Below are 27309 nucleotides of genomic sequence, written 5' to 3' on the forward strand. Positions count from 1 at the left end.
TTGTCTTTCTCCCTTCCCCCTCGCTCCAATATGGCCCAGTGAAGATGTAATGCTCATCTCCTAATCTTGGTTAGGACAGTAGGTTGCAAGCTTCATACTCCCTCTCCTGAACAATTTCTCTCTCCCCCTTTTTTGGTATGCATTATCTGTGGTATAAATAATGTTGTAACCATGGTTTTACTAACCCTGTTTACAACCAGCAAACCTGGTTGTAACCAAGGTTAGTAAAAGCCTCTTCAAGCCCTGGTTTAGGGAGTTAGAATCGTTGGTGTTAGTGCAGATGTCATGCTACACCCTGATTAAAACAAACCACAAGGATGGGGGGTTGGGGTGCGGAAAGGGCAAGGGAAAATCATGCAAATCTATGGCAGACTCCTATTTGGCTCCCATCATTGGGAGATATGAGTTCAAGTGCAACATTTCTGGTCTTTTGTAGTTGTCTCCAGCTGGGCTCTACTACAAGTGATCCTGGTTGGCAGTGATCCCTCTAATTTTTTTCATCACTGTGCAGAATGAGTTTTGTTCTGGATGGCAGTATCAAGGCAGTGTGTGTGCACCTGCATTCAGAATGGGGCCTTTCTGATTCAACCTCAGCTGGCTCTAAAATGAACTGAGTGGACATCCAAAAACTTGTGAGCACGTGCATGTGTGCTTGCCTTAGAGGGAACAGTGCTGGTTGGGGAAAAGAGCTATGAGGACGTGGACAGGCAGGGGAGGCTTCCGTTTCCTGTTCTCAAACCCACTTTTTGGTGCTTTAAATTGCATTCCCTTCCCACTTTACATATGATTGTGGCAATGTCGAGACAGAGCCATCTAATGGCGAGAGCGACCTAATGGTGCAGCGGGGAAATGACTTGCTTAGCAAGCCAGAGTTTGCTGGTTTGAATCCCTGCTGATATGTTTCCCAAACTATGAAAACTCCTATATCGGGCAGCAGCAATATAGGAAGATCATCTCATACTGCATGAGAGGAAGCAATAGTAAACTCCTCCTGAATTCTACCAAAGACAACCACAGGGTTCTGTGGTTGCCAGAAGTCAACACCGACTCGACGGTGCACTTTAATGTTGAGACACCATTCTACTGTTATCACATGTAGCGTTCTGTGTTTAGCATAATGCAGTCAAAGAGAATTCTGCACTTTGAATTGTTACCCTGTGAAGTCCTAAGTAGTGCTCTCTGTAACAGGGATTCCCAGTTGTTGACTACAACTCCTATCATCCCCAGCTGCAGTGGCCTTTGGCTGGGGGTGTTGGGAGGTGTAGTCAACATGTGGGAATCCCTGTTACAAGGAACACTGGTCCTAAGTTATTATTTCTTTGTGTAAACTGCCCTGAGCCATTTTTGGAAGGGTGGTATAGAAATCGAATTAATGATAATAAGTATTGGTATCTCTTCTTTTCAGTTTTGAGTTCCAATGCCTAAACTTGGGCAAGATTTTTGTCATGGATTTGTTGTATTTATTTTTGAATAGCAATGCAAGATTTTGGCATTAATATTATAGCCCTGGAGAAAATTGATTTACTGGACAGTTGCAAAATAGTTTACTGCTTCATGTCCCATGAGAAAACAAAAGGCTTTTAAATTGTGGACCATTCAGTGGGGTTAGAGGAAGGAGCCCGATCTGGAGCGGGAGGCTGCTGGGAAGTTTATGGCTAGCTGTGAAGCTGAAAAGCGCAGCCTCCAGACTTTGTTTATGGAGTCCTACTCTCCACTTCTTGCTTGGTCTGGTTTCACTGGCTGCATCCGTTCAGTTTCTGTTTGGGTGAAGAAAGTGAATGATGGCATTGACTCCAGGTGACCTGAACGGAAACCTCTTAGCAAGCATTTGAATTGCTCCAACAGGACTTTCTCTGTGTCTCTTCAATATGGCATTAAAGGAACTGCATGCCTCTTTGTTTTTCAAAGAAAAGAACTGGTGTGAGTTTCTAAGACAACCAGAGCATGTGAAATTTAAGTGTCCCACAGGTATTCTGGTATTTTTATTTATACATGTGCATATGTAACCAGTGTATGAATAAATACCTAACCCTGTCTTTCAGTGTGAATATTTCCATGATTAAAAAAACATAGCAGCAATTATTATTATATAATGCCAGTGGAGTGGAGTAGATAGACAGTTGGACTAGGACAGAAGAGACCGGAGTTTAAATCCCCTACTCAGCCATGAAACTCACTGGGTGACTCTGGGCCAGTCACTTAACTCATAGCCTAACCTACCTTACAGGGTGTTTGTGAGCATTAAAATAACCATGTATACTTTTCTGGGCTCCTTGAAGGAACAGTGGGATATAAAAGTAAACAAACAAACAAATATTTAAATATTATTAAAATAATGCAAATGTGTGGTGAATGTAGTCATGCAGTGTTCACTAGCTGAGTGGACAGGAGATATAGGCATTGTCAGAAGCAATGTGGAGGCAGCCATGGAGGTGGTGGCAATCAAGCCAGTTTGGATAATGCATGAACGAGGTGTTCGACCCCTTTAGTCTACCATCTGAATCTGTGTCATATGCAGTATTCTGGAATGCAGCATTTCAGACTGCAGGGAGGAGGGATCATGGGATTTGGACTGCTCCCCCCACATTTTAAAAAGAAAAAGTCCTTACTACATGTATTAAACTAGTACCTTAGAGGGAATCATAACCCTCTGTCTTAATCGCCTAGTGTACTAAATGCTGGGTGCTTTGTGGGACATTGGACATAATTTCTCTCCCCCACACCAGTGTCAGAAGTGGTGCAGTCCAGAACACTACCACCTCATTCTGTGTCACATGTAGGTTTGCTTTTAGACTGGGCTGATGCATGCAACAGAATAAGGTGGTGGAATGTACGGTACCACTTAAGACTTGGGAGCAAAGGATGCCATTTTTTAATGGCCCCTTAGTGTGGTTTTTTAAAACTCCCTGCAGTTAGAAAACCAGTGCATTGGAGGGAAAGGTGGTTTAGGGCCATATCAGTCAATCTTTATTCTGGTCCTAGACCAGCATAAAGTATACATGTGATTACATGTTAAAAGTGAGAGTAGATAAAAACTGATTACATATGAAATGGTACTTAAGGTACATTAAAATACTAAAAATAGTCGGAGGTACACCAGAAGCTTGAGCGCATAAAAAGCCTGAAAATTAATACAAGTCATAGGAGTGCATGTCACAGCACTGGCCTCTCCACGGCCGTTCTCCTGTGGTCTTCTCCTTCTTACTTCCCCCAGGCAGGGCCTCAGAGTTTTTGAGGGGAGAGGTTTTGGTTCACCCGAGTTGTGGTCCTCCAGGCTCCTCGGGGTCACTGTGGCAGTCTCTCTCCGGAGACCTCCACCACTCGCCCTCCTGACAACTGATGCATCCCACGCCCCCGCTAATTGGACCTCCGCCCTGCCACATCAGGCTGCTCTCACCCGTATCCCCCTCAGCTGTGCCCCTGTCTGCTGCTGCCTTCTCCCTCCCTCGCCCCCTCCCTCGCTCCCTCCCTGGCCCCTCTAGCCTGGCTCCATGGTCCCACAATGCCTCGCTCTGCCCGCCCCGCCTGGGGCCTTTCTGGCCTCAGCTGTTGAGGGAACTTCAGAGCCGGTACGGCGGGTGTGGGCCCCTGCCGGACAGTGCATAAAAGGCATTAAAAGGGGTGCATAAAAATGGATGTAAGAAGATTTAAAGACATGAAAAGACAAAAATGCATAAAGGCCTAAGTAGTAAAACTGGATAACGGCCAGACTATGAGGCTATAAGGAGCAGTTGTAAAAAGTGAGGAGCGCAAGTCTTTCTATTGAATCATTACTGAGTGAGCAAGTGTAGAGCCTGCTCTGAGTCACCGAAGGTCAGATCGAGGCTGATAGGACTCACTGTGTACCATCCGCCGGTGAATGCTGATCACAGCCACACAGTACCTGGCAACTCTATATGTGACGGCAGGCCTAGAGTCAGAGAAAAGCAAGGCGCTGTAGAATTGGCTCGAATGTCCCGGATACTTGCATAGCAATGGAAGGATGAGGGAGGCACGAATGTCTCTATAGAACAAACAGTCGAGGAGAACATGCTTGGTAGTTTTGAACTGCCCTGAGCCACAAGGGCATAGTCACTCTGCAAATGGAGTCCTCCTACAACAGCCTTCTAGCACTGTTGAAGGGAGAGGACGACCGCGAGCCAGAGTGAATGCCCTGCTGTGCTCTGGAACCTCCAATTGAGTGAGGTATACTGCTGGAGAGGCAGAATATCTAAACCCATCACAGATATGAAAGTTCAGGGGATCCTGCTCAGATCGGTTTTTGTGCTCAATGTCTATAATGCGCTGCTTGATGGTGGCTTTTGCCTGGCCGTAGCCCATACTAAACAAGGTCAAGGGGGGAAGACCCAGGGTAGCTATTTTTTCTCGACTGTCCAACTCCAGCTAGATTGGTAATCATCGCTTAGGGTTGGGGGGCAAGACCAACTGGGCAAAAGGATAGCCTGAGCCAATAGCAGAGGATGGCCATCCACACCTAGCCTCCAGCTTGATCAGGCCTGTCTCCAGGCGCAGAGTGGCATTGGAAACACATTTTGGTGCCTGGAGCGCTGCCTTGCAGGAATTTAGATTGTACAAGTTCCAGAGTTGCAAAGTTGGGGAAGGGGCCCAGTTGGGCACCATAGTGGAGGTGAGCTAGTGGCTTGGCTACGAAGAGCCGCAGGTACATAATGGCCTCCTCTCGTCTGCAGGAATCTGAGAGTGGCAGAGGAGCTTCTCTGAGCATTTAGAGCCGCATGTTCCCCATGAGCTTTCCTAGAGCCGCCAGAGTGAAAAGCTGCCCCCAAGTATTTGAAGTGTGAAACTTGCTCAATCTTATGCTCCTCAGTCTGCCAAGAGTGGATCTTGGGTCTCCTGGTGAGAGCCACGATTTTAGTTTTGTGATAGTTGATTTCCAGGCAGTCCTCGCTGCAGTGCAACATCAGGGCCTTCAGTGCTCTTCTAAGGCCAGTGGGGGTCCTTAAGAGGATGGCTGCATCATCCACATATAACAGAATGGCTTGGGAGGGTGGAAATCTGGATTGCTGAGCTGGCCCACTGTAGAGTTAATGCAAAAGTTGAAGAGGAGTGGGGCCAGAATGCATCCTTGCTTGATGCCCTTCTGAGTTGTAACAGCTCTTCTGAGGTGGCCTTAAGGGCTACATCTCACCTTATGTGATGTGTCTACATGCAGGGTGCAAAGGTGGTTTAGCTTTCTGCTTGCAGAGAGGGGTGTTTTTATACAGAGGAACTCTTAAAATAATAATAATAATAATGTGAGTTTCTTCACCTTAGTCTGAAGTGATACATTCAGCTGTCTCATTTTGAAGCCAGTGAATTCCAAAGCAAAACTGCCAGCGACTTTGGCATTAGTCACTGTCAGTTTTGCTTTTGCTTCTTGGAGACAACCAGTTATTTTGTAGAACATGTTTATGGATTGTTCTACTTACTGATGTTCTATGCTCAGTCTGTTCATGGAATGTGTGATGTTGCAAAGGTCTAAGGATTAGGGATATGCATGAAAACCAATTTTTTTTTTAAACATTTGAGTTGTGCTCAAATCAAATCACCCCGATTTGTTTTGTGTCCAAATCTGTCCCTGCGAATCAACCCAGATTCGATTTTGATTTTGATTTGGATCGATTCAGACCACTTATAAAAGTCCTAGAGGCACCAAATTTGAGTGGTGGATAGGCCACCTAACACCCAGATTTCAAGGCAGTGGAGCACTTGGTTGACTTTTCATGCTTTTTAATATTTCCACCATAGGAAATAATGGGGATTCGAAGTAGCCCTATTCTAACCCTAACATGGATCCCCAGCTTTAATTTTTTTTAAAAAAACAACAACAACCAAAAAACTAAGCCCTAGCCCTTGTAGAAGTAGAATTATGGAGCAAAATGTGCAGTCATTATTTTTCAAGTGTTTGGATTCCTTGGTATATAATAACTTTTCTTCATAATGAATCCCCATGAGGATTCATTGCACACCTTCATTTCTTCTGCTCATTTTGACTGTCATTGGACAGTGCCAACTGTCAAGTGCCATGTGTCAACTACACCACACACAAGCGCGCGCATGCACGCACGCACGCACGCACACACACACAGGTACTCTGTTTAGTTTTTAGGAATTTTTGAATTTAGATTCTTTGGTGTCTTCTTTACACACCTTCATTTCTTCTGTCCATTCTGATCCCACGTCTTTGTGGGTGAGGGCAAGGAGTTGGTGGCATCCCATGTGGTAACTGCCCCACAAGCCACTGGGGTACTCACTTTATATTTTAGGAATTTTTGAGGTGTTTAGTCTATTTGGTGTGTAATGAGTCCTCTTAGGGATTCATTATAAGGAAAGGTTATTACACACCAAAGAGTCTAAACACCTCAAAAATTCCTAAAATATAAAGTGAGTAGTACCACACTGCCTTGCGGGTGGGAGGGGACAATTGGCACATGGCAGTTGACAGTTGGCACTGTCCAAAGACAGTCAAAATGAATAGAAGGAGGTGTGTAATGAATCCTCATAGGTATTCATTGAGGAAAAGTTATTATACACCAAAGAATCCGAACACTTGAAAACTAGTGACCACACATTTTGCTCCACTCCTAAAAGGGTTAGAGCTTAGCTTCCTTTAAAATGAAAGCTGAGAATCTGGGGAAACTGAAAGGAGGAATCCAAATCTCAATTCAATTCAAATTGAATCTTTCGTGATCCAATTTGTACCCAAATCTAGCCAATGGACCACAGGGTCAACTTGTTCTGTCTCTAAATCATCCGAATCAGCTAGATTTAGGTACAAATCTATTTGTACCCGATTTGATTCACACATCCCTACTAAGGATAAAGTTAAATTTGCCATGCAGCGGTGCTGCTAGGTATGCCTCTTGTTGAACTGGAGCCTTGGATCTGTGCAGTCTGTTTTAATGATGTTGCAATGGTGGAATGATTTATTGATCCCGTAACTGACTGTATTCCTGATGATGTGCGTGTTTACATAATTTAGTCTGGAGGTGACAAGTAGACCAAAAAGGCAGCAGCAGAGCGCATTATGTAAGTATTTGCCCAGGGGGAGGAAACGGTTTAATGTGATGAGATGAATGGTTGAAAGTGTAATGTTGCCACTTGTCTAAGGGCCTGTCCTGATGAGATAAATGGATTTTATCCTTTGAACTGCTCTTCTGCTAACCTTGATCAAGTGCCTGATACTATCCTAGTCTGTCCCCACATAATGGATGGGATGGGGAGATAATAGGAGGCAGGGAGGAGCCGCTGCCTGTGTGCAGTTTTTATTTCCCTTTTTATGTAAGGAGACTGACTCTGTGTAGGAGAGGGGGAAATCCCACATGAAGCAACTTGGAATAGTCTGGTCTGCAGACGGAGCACAGAGACACCTTTTAGAGGGGTGAACATAAGAACAGCCCTGCTGGATTAGGCCCAAGGCCCATCTAGTCCAGCGTCCTGTTTCACACAGTGGCCCACCAGATGCCAATTGGGAGCCTACAGTCAGGAGTTGAGGGCATGCCCTCTCTCCTGCCATTACTCCCCTGCAACTGGTACTCAGAGGCATCCTGCCTTTGAGGCTGGAGGTGGCCCACAGCCTTCCGACTAGTAGCCATTGATAGACCTCTCCTCCATGAAGTCATCCAAACCCCTCTTAAAGCCATCCAGGTTGTTGGCTGTCACCACATCCTGTGGCAGAGAGTTCCACAAGTGGATCATGTGTTGTGTGAAAAAGTCCTTCTGTTTTTTTGTCCTAGACCTGGCAATCAATTTCATGGAGTGACCCCTGGTTCTAGTGTTGTGTGAGAGGGAAAAGAATTTCTCTCTCTCCACTTTCTCCACACCATGCATGATTTTATAGACCTCTATCATGTCTCCCCGCAGTCGTCTTTTTCTAAACTAAAAAGCCCCAGGTGTTGTAGTCTTGCCTCATAAGAAAAGTGCTCTAGGCCCCTGATCATCTTGGTTGCCCTCTTCTGTACCTTTTCCAGTTCTACAATGTCCTTTTTTAGATGTGGTGACCAGAATTGTATGCAGTATTCCAGGTGTGGCTGCACCATCGTTTTGTATAAGGGCATGATAATATTAGCTGTTTTATTTTCAATCCCCTTCCTAATGATCCCTAGCATGGAATTGGCCTTTCTCACAGCTGCCACACATTGAGTTGACACTTTCAACGAGCTGTCCACCACGACCCCAAGATTCCTCTCCTGGTCAGTCATCGACAGCTCGGATCCCATCAACATATACTTGAAGTTGGGGTTTTTTGTCCCAATGTGCATCACTTTACACTTGCTAACACTGAACCGCATTCACCATTTTGTCACCCACTCCCCCAGTTTGGAGAGATCCTTTTGGAGCTGCTCACAATCTGTTTTGGATTTCACTACCCGGAAAAGTTTGGTATCATCTGCAAATTTGGCCACCTTGCTGCTTACCCCTGCTTCTAGATCATTTATGAATAAATTAAAAAGCACCGGTCCCAGTACAGATCCCTGGGGGACCCCACTTCTTACTTCCCTCCATTGTGAAAACTCTCCATTTATACCTACCCTCTGTTTTCTGTCTTTCAACCAGTTAACAATCCACACATGTACTTGTCCCTTTATCCCATGACAGCTAAGTTTTCTCAGGAGTCTTTGATGAGGAACTTTGTCAAAAGCCTTTTGGAAGTCCAGGTAGACTATGTCAACTGGATCACCTTTATCCACATACTTGTTGATACTCTCAAAGAAGTCCAAAAGGTTGGTGAGGCAAGATTTACCTTTGCGGAAGCCATGCTTGGCTCACTCCCAGCAGGGCCTGTTCTTCTAGGTGCTTTACAATTTTATCCTTGAGGATGCTTTCCATCAGTTTGTCTGGAACAGACGTTAGGCTAACCGGCCTGTAATTTCCCGGATCGCCCCTGGATCCCTTTTTGAAAATCGGTGTTACATTTGCTACTCTCCAGTCCTCTGGTACAGAGCCCGATTTCAGGGATAAGTTAAATATTTTAGCAAGGAGGTCGGCAATTTCACATTTGAGTTCTTTGAGGACTCTTGAATGGATGCCATCCAGCACTGGTGATTCTCTTATATTGTCTGTATCCAGCCCTAGCACAGCATCACGCCAGTGACTGTTGCTAGTGTCTCCCTTGTGTTTTTTTCTTTTTCTATTGTGAGCTCTTCTGGGACAGGGAACCATCTCATCCATTCATTTTTCTGTGTAAATGAGACCTTCTTTTGAAAAGTGATATATACATGTCCGTAGTACTGCTAGGCTGCTGGAAACAACCGGGACAAAAACAATTTACAAAAAGGTCAAAGTGGCAGTGTTTCTGGCCCAATCCAACAGTTACTCGTGTGGCAAGGTTGCTTCTTCCCCAAGTTGCTGGTGCCAGATACTTACATATATCTGGCACCAGCAATATATATCTGGTGCACAAATATTTAGGCTTGAGCCTGAAACGTTTTGAAGGCCATTATAGAAGCCTCCGAAACATTTCGGCTACCAGGGCCGTTTCGGAATTCGGCGGTGACAGGGGTGCTCCTTTTAAGGGTGGGGGAGGCTGCACTTACCCCTCCTGCTGCATTTCCCCCACCGGCGCTCCGTTGTATCAAAGCCCCTCGGGGCGGAACCATTCCTCCCTGCTGCCCCGTTGTAGTCCTCAGCAGGAAGTACCGGCCGTGCATGTGCCCGTCGCGTGCGCACACATGCACGGCAGACGGGCGTGCATGCTACGGGCACGCACAGGCCCGGTACTTCTGGCCGAGGACAACAAGGCAGCAGAGAGGACCGCTGCCACCCCGAGGAGCTTTGACACAACGGAGCGCCGGCAGGGGAAATGCAGCGGGAGGGGTAAGTGCACCCTTAAGGGAGCACCCCTGCTGCCTCCGGAATGGTTCCGGGCACATCCCTACAAATATTCACATGGTTATAGTTTTCTGATGGCTGGATTCATACTACTGTAGTAATAACAGCCAACTCCTAGAGTCCAGTGAAACATGCCCCTTCTAAATGGTTCAGTTTATCCAAAAGTTACTGCAGGGGTCTCAAGATGGTGTTGGGCTACAGCTCCCCTAATCCCCAGCCACAGTAGTCAAAGGCATTTCCTAGGGGTTGTAGCCCAACATCTGGGAATCCAAGCTTGGGAGCTCCTGGATTACCATTTGCAGGATCTGAGAAGCAGCAAGCATTGCTCACTGGGCAATGTATGAATCAGGCCCCAGGTTTTAGGAGCTGACACATCTGTGGATGACTACCCAGCAAAAAACTTTACCCTTCCTCAAGCAAGCAGTACTTAAATGACTTAAAATTGACCTCTCCACACATGTTGGCAAGGTCGAAATGACCTTTTCACAAGCAGTTAAATATGGTTGCGGTCTAACTAAATCTGACTAAAGATCTTACTAAAAAGATTTTAAAATACATGCATAAAATAACCATACAAAATACAAAGCAGCAGCAGAGGAGACAATTCAAGGCTGTTTATGAAATTGGTGGCCTTTCAGCCTAACATTGTAGTAACTGTGGGTTGTATCTGTAAATAACTATTATGTAGTTGTCACCTGGATTAGCTATAAAAAACATAACATTATTGCGATTTCTGTGGGGAAATGTTCATGTTTCACCCACCCCACCCCAGAACCATGAATGTCTGTGTGTGTTTGGAGATTCACATACACATGAAACATAGGTGAGCTAAGCAAAATGATCCTGCCGAATTTCAAGTAGTTCATGAACATCCACAGAAGGTCAAATGGCCTGTGAAGCCCCACAAATACACAAATATATTATGCCAATAATGGTTTGGTGGAGTGGTTAGAGTGTTGAACTAAGACTGTGGAGAGCTGAGTTCAAATCCCTGTTCAGCCGTGAAGTCTGGGTGAACCTAACTCACAGGGTTGTTCTGAGGATAAACGTAACCATGGCTTCTTGGAGGAAGAGCAGGATACTAGTGCATGTACACCACTCTGAGTTCCTCGGAGGAAGAGCGGGGGGAGAGAGAGGTATTCTAAATGTAGTATCTGGATAACTCACAAGATAAGGGAGAATGCTAGACCAAATAATACGAAGAAACAAGAGATTTTTCCTGTAAAGAACGTTCTCTGCCACAAACTTCCATGCACTAGTAGGCCAAAAAATCCAAGCAGCACCCACAGATGTCTTGTGTTACACTGTAAAGTAACCTACATTTACAACACTTGAAAATGGTAAAAGAGCTAAAATTGAAACAAGCTGCTACTCTTAAGGAGCGAGGCCCACGTGTGGCCCTTTTGTTACATGTTCCGTTGATGTTTCTTCCTCCAACTTTAAAACCATGCTCATCATCTTCCATTCAACAGTGATAATTAAAAGATTAACTCTATCAACTAAACCCTGGAACACCCTAAAAGGTTGATTTTTGTATTATTCCAGCCCCACACCTTGAATCATCCTTTTCTTCTGAAACTCAATACTATTTGATGGGCAACTTTAGATTACAAAGATCGTGCAAAGAGCTGTCTTTTTTTTTTTTTTTTTTTTGCCAAAGAGGTTCTTGGCTAAATTAAGGGAAGTCAATAGAGTTGATCTTTTAATTATCACCGTTGGATGGGAGATTTAAGTTAAGTTTCTTCTTAACCTAAAGCAAGTTTAGACTTTAAGTTCATGCCCTAATCTTGTCAGACCATTTTAATACAGCTTAGGCCTTGGATACCTGAGGGACTGTCTGCTCCCAAGGGTCGCTGCCCGCTTGACGAGGTCATCTGAGGGGTTCTGTTCCGGGTGCTGGCAATGACAGAGGCTCGGCTGTCATGCACACAGGACGGGGCCTTCTCTGTTGCTGCCCCCAGACTTTGGCATGCTCTCCTGGTGGCTGTTCGCTCCTCAGTCTGCATCACAGTTCTTAGAAATCTTGGCTTTTTACCCAAGCTGTTATATGATTGTCTCAACTGCTGCTGCTTTGTATTTTGTATGGTTATATTGTGCTTGTATTTTAAATCTTTTTAGTTAGATCTGTGTGTTTATATTCTAGCTGAATATGTTAATTGTGTGATTTTCGTAGTCTTGTGTTAATTTTTCTGTGTGAACCGCCTTAAGATTGTTTTAATGAAAGGCAGTATAAAAATTTAACAATAAATAAATAAAATACATTTGGATACAATGCTTTTTAAATTTCTTATACTCTGTACAGTGAAGTATGAATGAGCAACACAGTTGAGGACTCTTTGCAAAAGCAGAAAATGAAATGGCATCCCCACTATTTGAGTGTGCACTTTCTTTTTCAAGGAACATCAGAATCGTGAGAGAAAAGTATTCTACTTGTATTTATTTAATGTCTACCCTGCCTTTTTACTGCAAAACCTACTCAAGGTAACTAGTAGTAATAAAATGCATTGGCTGACAATCCAGACTAATATGTGCGCCAAAAAGGTTTTGTGCATGTCAAGGGGGGGGATGATTTTTGCCCCTCTTCTCTTCCCACTGCAACTCTCTTTGGGGGAGGGGGGCATAATGGGCTGGAGAGGGGAAAAGCAAGCCGTGAGAAGCCCTGCGCCCCCTTTGTGTGCATGAAACCTTTTTTGGTGTTTGGAGTATTAATCTGGATTTTGGCAAGTTGTACAATTCAGTCGAGTGCCAAAGTAGTTAAATCATGCCTTTTCAAAAATAGAAACTAAACATTGGTCCAAATACTCAAGTGTCCTTTCATAAATGATCAAGAGATTGTTGGAAAGTAATTCCTTGTGGTCAGGGTGGATTCACAGGACAGCAGTTCGGCATAGCTGCTCAATCCAGCCTCAAGGATCTTCCGGTCTGGCCTCTCACCTACAATTCTTGCGGGCCCTTGCCTGACTTTTGCACGCTGGCAGAATTTGTGGTCAAGGGAGGAGAGCTGGTCTTGTGGTAGCAAGCATGACTTTTCCCCTTAGCTAAGCAGGGTCCATCTGGGTTGCATATGAATGGGAGACTAGAAGTGTGAGCACTGGAAGATGTTCCCCTCAGGGCATGGAGCCACTCTGGGAAGAGCAAAAGGTTTCAGGTTCCCTCCCTGGCTTCCCCAAGATAGGGCTGAGAGAGATTCCTGCCTGCAACCTTGGAGAAGCCGCTACCAGTCTGTGTAGACAATACTGAGCGAGATGGACCTATGGTCTGACTCAGTATATGGCAGCTTCCTATGTTCCAGAGCGGTACAGTAGTTAGTGTCTGACTAGGATTCGAGCAGACCCAGGTTCAGATTCCCTCTTAGCCTTGAAGCTCGCTGGGTCTTCTTCACTGGTGTAAAATGTGTCTTTATGTACCTCTGCCACTTTCTCCCCTGAATACAAAGACACAAAGAGCTCTTTACTCTTTCCTATGAACGAACTTTGACAGATCTCTCCCCATAGTTACCTGCAGGGGTGGGGGTGTCAGCTCCTGTGAGCATGTGTCACTGTGTGAAGAGCCAATGTACCCACCCTTGCTTAGGTAGTTGCACAGCCCTACCTAAAAATCAGTTGCCAAACCAGGGTTTCAAAGCCATTGTCACATGTTAAGACTGATCATATGCCCCTGCCATCTACTGGACACTCTGGGAAATGCAGTCTCTGATTTGAATTGAAAACTAATAGTGATGAGTGGTGCTGAGGACCCAATTTTCTTCCTACAGCAGGGCAGATTGTTCCCAATCCCTTGAAAAAGCAACAGAATGGAAAAAGAGAGACTTGTCTTTTAAAAAAACAAAAAAACCTGGTAACTTTTGTCTTCGCAAATGTAGATGTGGGGAGCCACTACACCCATCCAGGATGAGGTCCAACAATTGAAGTTAAATGCTACAGTCTACTGTATGTGAACAACAACTTCCAGGGATCAGGCCATAAGAGTTATGTCCAGGGCTGTAAAAACTCCTGGCACCTAGAAAGGTGACGTTGGCTTCTAGGAATTTTAAGTGTTTCTTCATCCCCGTAGATGGCTGATGCCTGAAGCAATTATTCTGGCTACTAAATCCTGCATGTTGGCACTTAGGAATGCTGAAAAGTCATTCCCACTCTAGTTAGGGACTCTTATGTCAGGACTTAACAGTCCCATGCAAAAGGGAACCCGGAAATATGCCCGGAAATCTAACAGTGGTGCCTAGACTAGGATATTTTAGAGACAGATTTATTTCAAACAATCTTTATTTGTCCCAGGCAGTCCTGTTTCTGTTCTAAAAATGTTACTTGCTAAAAGGATAAAGAGAAGCCCACTTACCCTCCACAATGTCCATCACTAAGTCCAGTAATTATGTCACGTTTCCATTGTCTGGCTCCCAAATTTGGCGACTGGCTCCTAGATCCAAAGATAACTTGTCAAAGTCCACTCTAGGTACAAGAGGGAGAGTGTTCACAATTGTCTGCACCAGGGTTCCCTCTAAGACGTGCACATGCTCACATGTTTTACGATGTCCGCTCAGTCAATTTTAGATCCTGCTCCAGTTGAAGCGGGAAAGCCCCACTCTGATGCACATTTGCAGACACTGCCTTGATATACTGCCGCCCAGAACAAAACCCATTTTGCACACAGATGTAAAAAGAACACTGGTCTGCACACACATTTGGTAGGTAGGTAGCTTTTTTCTAAACAGAGGGGCTCCAGGAATTTTTAAAGCATGCTGAAAATCCTCTACCTCAGGGGTCCTCAAACTTGGGTTCCCAGGTGTTGGACTACAACTCCCATCATTCCCAGTCACAATGGTCTTTGGCATCTGGGGCCCCAAGTTGGAGAACCCCTATCCTACCTAAAGGTAAAGTGTGCCATCGAGTTGGTGTCGACTCCTGGAGACCACAGAGCCTTGAGGTTGTCTTTGGTAGAATACAGGAGGGGTTTCCCATTGCCATCTCCCGTGCAGTGTGAGATGATGCCTTTCAGCATCTTCCTATATCACTGCTGCCCGATATAGATGTTTCCCATAGTCTGGGAAACGTACCAGTGGGGATTTGAACCAGCAACCCCTGGCTTGCTAGTCAAGTCATTTCCCCGCTGCACCTTTAGATGGCTTCCTGTCCTACCTACACAACCCTGTACAAGAGTTGTACTTTGAGCACAGCATATTAAAAAAGAGCCATAGTCTTTAACTCTTAACTCATGTTGCTTAATTGGAAGCTTCTTAAAATACTAGGGTCTCCTCTCTTAATGGTTTCTGCTTCTGTTTGGCTCAGCATCTGCCATCAGGGTAGCTGAATGAAATATGAAGTTTCCATGATTGATTTGAGTGGTGTCTTGTGCAGTTGTTTGATCTGCAGAGTGACAACAGAGCTGTGTGTTGATGCTGATGTGCCTACTCCAGCTTCTCAAGACAGGTTTTGTGTCTAAGATTTTGCTGCTGCTGCTGTGCAAGTCAGCCAGGAGTAAGCAAACCAAGCAACTACTTAAGCTCCTCGGTGATAAAATGTGGGGTGTCTTTTAAAAACCCACCAGGCATGTCTCCATCTGTTGTGCAGCAGGATTCAAACGGAGGCTGCAAACGGAAGTGAGAGTCTCTTAAGGCAGTTGTCTGCATATGTGGCTGCACAAGTCTTCCAACACGTTGCTTCAGCACATTGAAAATTATGTTTGGGGGACATCACGCCTAATGCCAGATATCAGGGCAGTTCACACAACTGCAAGCTGCCATTTTGTGGTTGGTAGTTTGGAAGCTCAGTCCGGGGGCGGGGGGGAGTAGCTTCTGAAAGTTTTGAGCCACTCTATTCCTGATAGTCAGAGGGAGCCGGAGCAGAGCCTCTGAAGCTGATTGAAGGGGTCAGGCCTGAGTAAAGAATTCAGATTTTCTCTGTGGTAGTAATACTAGGGTTGCCCTAGTCAAGCTTCCCAAATCCGGGTGGCCTAATTTGCATATTATGCAAATTATGCAGTGACTAATTTGCATTTTATTTATTTGGCAGATTTTTATTCTTTCACCTCTTTCTCTGCCCCCCCCCATGTGATTGGATCCACAGTAAAATCCAGGCAATCCGGGCAGCGCTTTTGAAATCTGTGTAAATCTGCGTGGAATTTAGCAGCTGGGTGGAGGAGCCAAAATCTAGGGGCTACTCTGAATTCCGGGGGACATGGCAAGGCTGAGTAACACCTATATCGGGCAGCAGCGCTATAGGAAGATGCTGGATACTGTGCAGGAGAAGGCCATGGTAAACTCACTATACCTTTAGGCAGTCTGTGATGGTTCATTCACATGTGCAATCCAGCACTTATTGCTACAATCCATAAGTCGGGGGGGTAAGCAGCATGTGGCTCTCTAGATATTGCTGAACTACAGTTCCCTAATACAGATGACAAAAGGGCCACACGTGTAATAAAGAACCAAAAGCAACCAACAAACCGTGTGAAATGCTACACACACACACACACACACACACACACACAACTTCAAAGCATAATAAACTAAATATATAATGATGTATTTTTCATATATCCAAATGCTTAAAACCCAGAAATGTGCCAAAAGTCACACATTCTTATAAAATATCCATTATTTAGATGAAATAGCAATTGCTTTATCACCGAGGAATCTAGTCTAGAGCCTGAAAATGTCCATCCTCCTACATGCAATGAGGTATGAGTATCTTCAACTTCATCTGAAGCTCTTGGAGGTGATTCATAAGTAGTCCTTGCTGATTAGTCCTTCTTGAAAAAAACTGTTCGGATTCCAGTTGTTTTCGCAATAGCTTCTTCATGAAGGACTTATATGCTTCATGGTAACACTTTACCTGGCTCTCTAGATATTGCTGAACTACAATTCCCATCATCCCTAGCTGTAATGAATTGTGGCTGGGGGTGATGGGAGTTGTAGTTCAGCAGCATCTGGAGAGCCCGTGAGTTGCCTACCCTCACCATAAGTGATCGGCATACACATGTGAACTGGTCCTGAAAGATGCCTTGAATACCCTGCCTGCTGAAATGGCTGTAGTTGCTGCTGGATCTGGTCTGCATTGCACCTAAAATAGGTTTGGCTTTCTCAAAGCAGGAGCTACAGGATGAGAGGGAGACCTTAAGTTTGGGACAAGGAAGGAGGTGGAAGGATTGTGTTCCTCTCCTTTCCCCCCAATTCTGATGAAAACAGATTGGCACTACTCCTTTATTGCTGAAGAGTGGTGTATTCCTTGGTAGACAGCTGGTTGTTTTTTATGCCAAGACTATTATTTTTGGAGCCTCTGGTTTTATCACCCCTATTGGAGAGGCCCCGAGGCCCTAACAGAACTGTATCCTTAAGTCCACAGTCTTGTTTGTTTGTGCAAAGATATTTGTCTGGGTGGAAGCCGTAAATCACTGAGTCATTGGAAGCTGTAAATCACTGAGTCCCCTCTGAAAGTCGGGGATTAGACATGCATGCCAGGAAAAGGATGGGAGTAAGCATAGGAATAGTTTGTTTTGGAGAAGGATGTCTTCATTCAAAATAAGCTTCTAGACAATGTGCAGGAGTTCAAAAAATACTCGTAACAATGCAGATAAATAAATACATTTGCGCCCAGAACAAAACAGGCACACACTGTATGTGGTGCTTTGAGGGGTGACCTTTTGCCCAGGATACAGATCAGAACATTGAACACTGCTAAATGGACAAACGGGCACCTTTTTAAACGTGGTGATTCTCTTTATTTAGCAGGGGGTAAGTAACTGGCCCTCTCCACCCCCAGCACAGGACCTCCAGTGACTGCTGTTGGTGTCTATCTTATGTTTCTTTTTAGAATACGAGCCCTTTGGGGACAGGGCTCTTTCTTTCTTTCTCCCTCTCCCCCCTCCCCCTGTAAACAGCTTTGGAAACTTTTGTTGAAAAGCAGTATATAGATGTTTGTTGTATATGAATATTTGTTTTTATTGCATACAGGTGGTTGTTAGGGTCCTGTTGAGGATATCTACAGAAGTAGGGGATTGATTCACATCATCTGCTAACTGGTTAGTTAAGGACACAACGGTAAGCCTAGCAACCCCGCAAGTGCTCTCCTTCTCTCTTCCTCCCCTTACCAGTTTGGTTCGGGCACAGAGCTGTGTCAGTACTGCTACGAATATTTATGTCCTGCTTTTCAACATAGTTCTCCAAGTGTTCTACATAGGAAAAAAGCAATAAATAAGATAGCTCCCTGTCCCCAAAAGGCTCACAACTGAAGAAGAAAAATAAGGGGTAGGCACCAGCAACAACCACTGGAGGGTTGCTCTGCTGGGATTAGATAGGCACACTTTTTCTTCTCCTGCTACGTATAAGAGAATCATCACTTTAAAAGGTGCCTCCTTGCTTAGTTTGCTGGGGTTTCTTCCTGGTTACTCCAGATGTTGCTGAACTACAACTCCCATGATCCTCAGCCAAAATAAATTATAGCTGGGGATTTCGGGGGTTGTAGTTCAACAACATCTGGAGTACCACAGGTTGGGAACTCCTGCTTTAAAGCAAGGCTCTGTGGCATGTGCGAAACTCTGGCTTAACTCTGGTTTAAAAAACCAGTAGGTTAAAGCAACTTCACCAGCTTGATATCCTGGTTTGTGAACTACTGTTAAACCAGCGTTCCTGGCTTTGTACAAGTCATGGAGAGGAGTTTTAAAGGAGCCGGGATTCCTGGTGATGCAGGGGAAAGAAGGGTTCAGGGGCATGCAGGCTTTTTAGGCTTAAGGTCACAACTCTGTCCCAATTAATGACAGACTGTTTGAACAGACCTCTTGTGTTACAACTGACTTGGTCTCTCGATCGCAATGGGTGATCTCGAACAATCCATAGGTTTGGGATTTTCACCCTGTATCAGTTACTCTTAGTCCAGATAAACCTAAAAGGATCTGCACAAACGAGGAGGAGAGCTGGTCTTATGGTAGCAAGCATGACTTGTTCCCTTAGCTAAGCAGGGTCTACCCTGGTTGCATATGAATGGGAGACTAGAAGTATGAGCACTGTAAGATATTCCCCTTAGAGGATGGAGCTGCTCTGGGAAGAGCAGAAGGTTCCAAGTTCCCTCCCTGGCTTCTCCAAGATAGAGCTGAGAGAGATTCCTGCCTTCAGCCTTGGAGAAGCTGCTGCCAGTCTGTGTAGACAACACTGAGCTAGATAGACCAATGGTCTGACTCAGTATTTGGCAGCTTCCTATGTTCCTAAGACGGCTACCATTGTGCAGAAATAGCCCTTCTGCTCCATTATGAAGGTCAGAGCATAATGTGATTGTTCCTCAGGAGCACCTGTACCTCTGGCTATACTGCGTCTCTGCTTTTATATACTGGACTGAACCGGGGGGCAGGGGGCGGGGAGGGTTTCGAAGGGGTGTTGGACTGAACTGGTCCAGTCAGGTTCAAGTCCAGTCTGTACTCAAACCGAACCTGGCCAGCCGGTTCCGTGCACATCCCTAGTGACGGGACCTCCGGTTTCCTAGTACGGCAGCTGACTGTAATAAGAGTGGATATGTGCCAAAGACACAAATCTCATTTTAGTTTGCGGGGGCGGGACGGAGGGGGAGATGACTTGTATGTTTATTCAGTGTATAGACAAACTGTTCAGTAGTATAGTTGTGTTGACCTGTATTGATAACCTTGTTAAAGTTTTATTATGTGGTATAAAAGGTAACAACCAGTAATGCTCTTCAAATATTGAAGATGTTTTAATCTTTCCGTGTAATCTCAAATAGGGCTGTGAATCTTCCCCACACCTGAAATGGTGCCCCACAGTATATAGAGGAGGTATTGTGTAACTATCGCCTGTGGTGCTAATATGGCCCCTGTCCAGTAGCTGACTGTGACTTTGGGGCCCCCATGTTCCCCATTAAATGCACATGCAATGAATGTGCTAATTTATCTTGCAAGATTCCACACAGCCAGAGAGTAACTACTGTGTATTTAATACACTATAAACTGACCATCTGGAAAGACCCCTCAATCCAAGATGCTCGCTACTAGTAGCTTTCTCTTTGTGTTGACCCCACTCCTCGCTGGGCCCCCTTGTGCTGTGGACGAATGTCACGTGCCCCAGATTATTGTAGGTGAAGGGATTCTGCATATCGAAAGGAACTGGTGTTTATACAGCTCTCACTGTAGACTTTTTTTCTTTTCGTCTCTAAATGAAAATTAAACCATTAAAGTGAAGTGTGTTACATTTGGCATAGTTTCTTATGCAAACAAAGAGATAAGCTGTAAAGTGTAATGTTCTCATTGCTTTAGCCAAGTTGGTACTTGACCAGTGTTTTAATTATTGCAAATGCTGTCGAAGTATAAACTCCCCAGAAGTGTGATTCACACATTTCTATTCCCTGAAGTCTCTCTCTCTCTCTCTCTAATTTTTGTAAACTTCTTCGGAGTTAATGGATTTTATTTTGTTTGATTGTTTACTTCATGCTATCCCCTACTTACGTTAGGAGCTGGATTGTTAAAATGTGGTCTCTTTCCTGCCTGTCCATGTTTTGAAGGGTTTAGGAAACATGTCTTAGGAACAAAATGTTTAAGTTTAGTTCTTTGGTGGCTTGGTAAGCAAGTTTTACTTCTTCGCTATGCATAAATATAGTTGTCATCCAGAAACACATTCTTTCAATGGGCTCCAAGGCATTTTCAGAAGTTTGTTGCCTTTTTAAAGGCTTAGATCTACTTAAAACAATTTACTCAGTATTTAAGTCAACAGTGGATATGTGAGACCTAGCTAACCTTCAAAAATGTGCCATTCCTTCATTACACAGAAGCAAATGCTTTTTTGCACCCCTATGTATTCTCAGGATGGTGTTGTATGTTACACTCAACATGGGGCTACCATCAAAAATAGGGATGGGCCCGGACCGGTCCGGAGGCCATGGAAAAGGCCTCTGGACCGGTCCGGACCTGGGTGGTTCGGATTGGGGGTGGGGGGTCGCTTTAAGAGCGGCGGGAGGGTTTACTTACCCCTCCCGTCGCTTTCCTGCTTGCCGCCGTAAACATACGAGTAATTGGGGCGGCAGGATACCTCCCTGCCGCCCCTTCCCCGACGTTACTTGCAAAACCTCCCAGGAGTGCATTGCGCGCGCGCACGTCACAGAGATGAGCGCGCACTTCATGTTGCTGCGACGTGCGCGCAGGCGCACAATGCACTCCTGGGAGGTTTTGCAAGTAACGTCGCGGAAGGGGCGGCAGGGAGATATCCTGCCACCCCAATTACTCGTATGTTTACGGCGGCAAGTGGGAAAGCGACGGGAGGGGTAAGTAAACCCTCCCGCTGCTCTTAAAGCGACCCCCCAAACCCAGTGCTGGACTGCAGTTGGCAGTTCCATGCACACCCCTAATCAAAAACTGGTTTACCATGTTAGCTCCCTCTTGCCATCTCCCATAATGTATAAGATTGCCTACCTGTGTTCCCCTAACAGGGATTCCCAGATGCTGTTGACTAAAACCCTCAGAATTCCCTGCTGCAATGGCTTTTGTATGGGGATTCTGGGAGTTGTACTTAACAACATCTGAGAATCCCTGTTAGAGGGAACACTGTTGCCTACATATGTGTTTCTGTCCTTGTTAGCAATGTGGAACCGGGTTGGGGACAGGGGCGGAGCTATAATCAAGCGGATGTGTTCAAGAAACACAAGCCGCTCACCACCAGGGGCCACCTCCCAAACTGCCTCTCCCCTGCCTTCGACACCCCCCCCCCCCCGCTCACTGCCTCTGTGGCAGTTCCTAAAGCTCCAGGAGCCACAGTGGGAACTCCTAAGCTTTTTGCAGCCACTGGCCCTTTAAAGACATCACAGCCCAGCACCTGTCACCCAGCCAGGACATTCTTATAGGGTGCAGCAGCCAGGAAAACCTTAGGAGCTGCCACTGCTCTGGCTTTTGGAGCTTTAAATGCCACTGCTGCTTTTGTGACAGCTCCTAAACGTTTCCCCGGTCACTGGTGCTATAAACATATCAGGACCTGGTATTTTCAGTGACGGCTCTGAGAAGTTTTTAGTCCCACCTGCAGCCAGTCATAGCTCTGTGTGTGTGTGTGTGTGTGTGTGTGTGTGTGTGTGTGTGTGTGTGAGCGCGCGCGCGCGCGCACACACACACACACACACACACACACACACACACGTGCTATACGTAACCTTCTTTGTTCAAAGGTTTGTTAGAAATATGCCAAAGAAGAAAAATGTATATATCATGAATACACAACTCACTTTCATTAGAACTAAAGTAAAGAAGGCAATAAATATGGATTGTGTGAACCGCCCAGAAAACAATTTGTTATGGGGCGGCTAACAAATAAAGTTGTTGCTGCTGTTGTTATGTAATGTTGTCCTGATACTTATTCCAATACTTAATAAAAATTAAAAAAAACCCTATTTTTCAACAAATTTGCTTGGAGTATTGTTTCTCCCCCGAAAGTGCTTTTATATTAAGTTAATTTAGGCTGCAGTGCAGAGCTATTTCCCATATTCCATTTAGCCAGGGTTTCAATAGTGGCTAGATAGAATGCTTTCCATAATGCAGCAATACTAACTTTGGTTGCTGTTAAACAAATGCCGTGTAGAGAATTCCATAGCTGTGGAGAGCTTTCTGTTCCTTTTAAAATATAAGTGTGTGTGTTTTATATTTTACACTTAAGCACTCTTTGATTTCCTACCCTTACATGGAGCTCCCAGTGGTCTCCCATCAAAAGGACTGACCGGTCAATCTGGTCTGTGTTTCTTTAGTTTAACAATAATGAAGCATGAGTTGCCCCAAACCTTTCACTTGGTTGGGCCCCCAACTGCTTATTGACTCTTCTCAGCCATCTCTCTGTCCTGACCTGCTAAGATTATGCAAGTGAAACACTTCAAAGCACTATAGAAATCTTTATTATTGTGATCGTATTTCTGCTTAAGAAGGACAGACCAGAGAAATTCTTCTACCTCGCTGATTACAATGGACAAAACCAATTGAGTTGGAAATGAGTAATGGCCTGTAAAACCAGATGAGTTGTAAACTTTTCTCTTTCAGTTTCCACCTGGCTGCCTCCAAAGGGCATGGAGAATGCCTCAGGATTATGGTGACACATGGTGTGGATGTAGCGGCACAGGATGGGACAGGTACGCAAATTGTTTTTTTGTTTTTGTTCCTCTTTAATTTTTTGCTTTCATGCCCTATAGAACTTGCTGAGCTGAGTTTTTCATACCTGAGCACCTGAAATGGCCTTATACGAAGTCAGACCACTGATGTGTCTAGCTCAATGGTGGCTGCACTCTGATGCTTCTCTCTCCAGCCTCCTCCTGGTCTCTCCCAGTCTCCACCCCAGAGCCTTGCAGGCACAGAACCTGAGACCTTGGACATTTGAAGCACATTTTCTACCTCTAAGCTCTACCCCCTCCTTATTTCTGGATCCACAGTTCGCCAAAATGCGCCCTGCAATCTCAGTGGCCGAAATCTGCATACTAAATGGATACCCACTCCAGGAGTACTGCAAACTGGGTGCAAATTTTATAAATTTTAAGGTTTTAATTCATGGTTGATTTTTAAATTGTTGAGTTCTAGGTTTTTGTATGTATTGTAACTTGTTTTATACTATTGTTAACCGCCCAGAGACGGGTACAAATGTAATTAACTAACTAACTAACAAATAAATCGTCTGCAGACAAATCCTCACCCACTTTTGACTAGGGTGTCACAAAACCATTTTAATGGCAATACCTTGCTTGGACTGCTGCAATACTGGAATGTAGCAGGGCTTTGCAGAGTGCTTGGAAACCTGCAGTTGGCTCCAAATACAGCAAGTACTGACTGCCACCAGGTGTATGAAACTTATTGCATCATTCTTAAAACAATGACAGTGACTCCCAGTCCATTTGTGAACACAAATCAATGTATGTAGCCACCTAATGGTGCAGCGGGGAAATGACTTGATTAGCAAGCCAGAGGTTGCGGGTTTGAAACCCTGCTGGTACCTATACCAGGCAAGCAGCAATATATGAAGATGCTGAAAGGCATTATCTCATTCTGCATGGGAGATGGCAATGGTAAACCTCTCCTGTATTCTACCAAAGACAACAGGGCTCCAGTGGTCCTTCTAATTTTTTTCATCTCTGTGTGGAATGAGTTTTGTTCTGGGCAGTAGTATCCAGGCAGTGTGTACACACGTGCGTTTAGAATGGGGCCTTCCGGATTCAACCTGAGTGGGATCTAAAATTAACTGAGTGGACATTAAAAAATTAGAGGGAACAGTGCAGGGCTCTGTGGTCGCCAGGAGTCGACACCAATTTGATGGCACACTTTAATTCACTAACCTGGAGGGTTTGGGACCTGGGTACCTTGAGGAGCACCTTCTCCACATGGACCTGACCCATGAACTAAGATAATCCTCCGAGGTCCTCCAATGAATCCCAACACCATCGGAAGTGAGTTGGGTAGTGACCAGAGACAGAGCCATTTTAGTTGTGACACCTGGTTCTGGGACACTTTCTTCCCTAGGAGGCTGACTTCTTTTTGGCACTAGGTGAAAGACCTCCTTATGTGCTCAGACCTTTTAGATTTTGTATTAATATTGTTCAATGCTGGAATACTGCCTGCTCTGCTGGCTGTTGTTGTTGTTGTTTGTCGCTGGTTTTCATTAGGTTATACAGTTTGAAAGCCACCCTGGGAATTAGTTGTATTGAAAAGAGGGATATCGAGTGCCTTAAACAAATTAAATCAATACAGTTCAGCCCCACTGCAAATATACAGAGTGTTGTATTGGCAAGCCAAGTTCAAAATGAATTTCCCAGACTTGTTTGGCCCAACTAACCAGACTTGTGCTTGATTTGGGGGTAGGGTAGGGGTGGGGAAGGAAAAGAACAGCACATATTCTGATTGACCATATCATACTGCAGCGGTACACTAAAGAGAGATCAAAGCAAAGACTCTTTACGCCTGAAGCTGCACTTCCCCTCCGTAAACCAGTTGCACTGGGCTCAGAGTTCTAAGTATCATTTCACCACTAACAGCCATTTCATAATTTTTGAAGTATCTGAAGTTGTTTCTCACTTATCTAGGGCATAGTGCACTACACCTTGCAGCCAAGAACAGCCACCCTGATTGCGTCAAGAGGCTCCTTCAGGTGAAGTATATTTTCCTTTTTTCTTTTCACTGGCTCTTCTGCTTTTCTAGTAAATACTAGCCTCCTTTGAAGTACTCGTTTTAAAGTGGCCACTTAACAGCCTGCAGCGGAATGCTTAATATGGTTGCTGCTCATGCCAGGAATAAGAGATACCTAATCCATGTTCCCCCCCACCCCCACACTCCCCCACCCCCATACTCTAGCCAGGGAGAAGATGGTATTGTGACATCTGCATCTATCATCTTGCTGTTATGATCCACTGGGTAGTAGTCAAATGTGACTATATATATTATTTGTACATACAGTCTGCAATCTTCATCTGCCATATCTGAGGGAATCATGTTAGTATGATGCTAACTGGTAACAAGCTGCCGTTGACAAAATAGACCCTGTGTTTGTTGTGGGAATAACTTAAATCTGGCTGCTAAAAATAGTTTTTGTCTGAAGCTGCATTTAGTAGGATGTATTAAATGAAAAATCAAGCTGTAATTTGTATATGTACTCAAATGCTGCTTTATTTTTAAAATAATTTACAGTTTACCTGTGGCAATATTCTTAAAAAAACCCCAAACTTTCTGGATTAATTTGTGAAACATTTGATTATTTTTTTTAAAAAAGTTTAGTTACAAAACTTGATTCTTCTTTTGTGGCATGCACTTAAACATTAACATATCACAGATGATTTGTTCTGGCTCTTGTGTATCAAAGGGGCTTTTAGCACCACAGTTGTAAAAAGGGGTAGATCAAGGAATCTCCACTTGAGTTTGCCCCAAGTTTCTAGAACACTCTGAGTAACTCTTGAAATCTCATTGGTACCCCACACAAGCAATTTGTCCAACATGGCAACCAGTGGTGTGGTCGCAAGTTCAGAAATGCAGACTCTCTCCATGACAATGCCCATAGCCATGCCCACCCCAACAGCCTCACAACCCACTTAGATAGACACAATAATTGGGGGTGGGGTGTTTCTGATACAAGAAGTCAACGGTCATTTCCTAGTCCTACAGTACTTGAACCCCATGTGGTTATTCACCCAGAAGAGCAGTCTGGATTGTCGGCCACAGAGGGTGGAGGATCCTCCTTGTATCAATAGAAGCCTGACATTCAATCATGTAACAAACTGTTGAAACAGCAAGAGCAGTATATTATTTCCATTCAGAAAGCAAAGGGTTTTGTGTCCCTGTTGAGACCCTGGAGAAGGGTGGGAAGTATTGGAGTGTAATGCATCTCTGAGCATTAAGCTACTGATGGCAACCAACTTTGAAATGCTGCGTGTGCTAATTTCTTGCTAATGGTAGTTTTCCCCCTCATCCCACAGTCTAAATGTTCGCCAGAAGGCACAGATAACTCTGGGAAAACAGCTTTACACTATGCAGGTAATATATTTTTCTCCCACTTGGCCCAACTTTTGATAGATCCCCACACAAGACATGTGGCTTCATCTCCATGCTTACCAGAGGCTGGGCACGGACCGAGGATGGGTATTTCCATCTTGCCCAGATCTGTGAGATTCTCAGGAACATCTGGCTAATCGCTATTGGATGAACTTTTAAGTTGGACTAGAAAGCAAGGTGGTTTTTGTGTAGGGCTAAACTGAATGTTGTAGTGTCATTGCTGTCCTTTACTACGTGAATATACTGAACATGGCCAGAAAGTGGCGCTTCACGTGCAAAGAAATTGCAATTGAATGGACCCTCCTTTCTCTCCTAGAAAGATATTGCCATTCATTACAAAATGCCTCATTAATTTTCCATTAAGCTTCACTGGACTTCATTGGCTTTGCCAAGTGTTGCAGTCCAGTAATGAAGTCGCAAGGAACATTTATGTGACAGACGGCAGCACAGGTCATTCAGTATTGTTTCCTGTCACTCCCCAGTTGCCTTCTTGCCATTTGGATAGGCCCTGCAGCAATACAGTCCTGTTTTGACAGTGCAGCAAGGTTCCAGAAAGGCTGTGAAATTGGTCTGGTTTTGGTGTCTCTATGGGAGTGTAGAGTTCCTGTGTTCTCTTTCAGTCTTCTAATTTGCAATTTTATCTTCAAGCTGCCAGCGGCTGTCTTCAAGTAGCCCAACTCTTGTGTGAACACAAGTGTCCAATTAATGTCAAAGATGCGGTATGTAACCAATTATCTTATGTATAATTTTGTTTGATCTTTTTTTAGTACAGTTTTTCAGTTCGTTAAACTTCACATAAAATCAGCTATGCAGTTCTGGTTCCCCACTTTATATAGGAGACTTAATTTCCTCCTTGTCTACCATCTCTCCAACATATGAAAGGGAGCATTGTGTGTGCAGATGCACAATCAATGGAATCCAAAGAGCCATACCAATTAAAGTGTCTTTCCATGTGTTCTCATGTATAAATCCACATTTCCCTTTCAGATGTCAGTGCTT

At 44.6% G+C, this 27309-nt stretch overlaps 1 protein-coding gene across 6 annotated transcripts in view; it reads left to right on the forward strand.

The window, feature by feature from the left end:
* The window catches only part of RAI14 (retinoic acid induced 14), a 136957-nt gene that overhangs the window by 82465 nt on the left and 27183 nt on the right, over nt 1–27309 (forward strand). For 5 of the 6 annotated variants that reach the window (XM_053295052.1, XM_053295054.1, XM_053295050.1 and 2 more), the window contains exons 4-7: nt 22828–22916; nt 24852–24916; nt 26235–26292; nt 26959–27029. In XM_053295052.1, coding sequence (XP_053151027.1) covers nt 22828–22916; nt 24852–24916; nt 26235–26292; nt 26959–27029 — 283 coding nt within the window. Of the gene's footprint in view, nt 1–22827; nt 22917–24851; nt 24917–26234; nt 26293–26958; nt 27030–27309 lie in introns of those variants that run through there. The other variant, XM_053295055.1, reaches the window with a different exon arrangement.

Source organism: Hemicordylus capensis, chromosome 2, assembly GCF_027244095.1.
Source record: "Hemicordylus capensis ecotype Gifberg chromosome 2, rHemCap1.1.pri, whole genome shotgun sequence".
NCBI lineage: Eukaryota > Metazoa > Chordata > Lepidosauria > Squamata > Cordylidae > Hemicordylus > Hemicordylus capensis.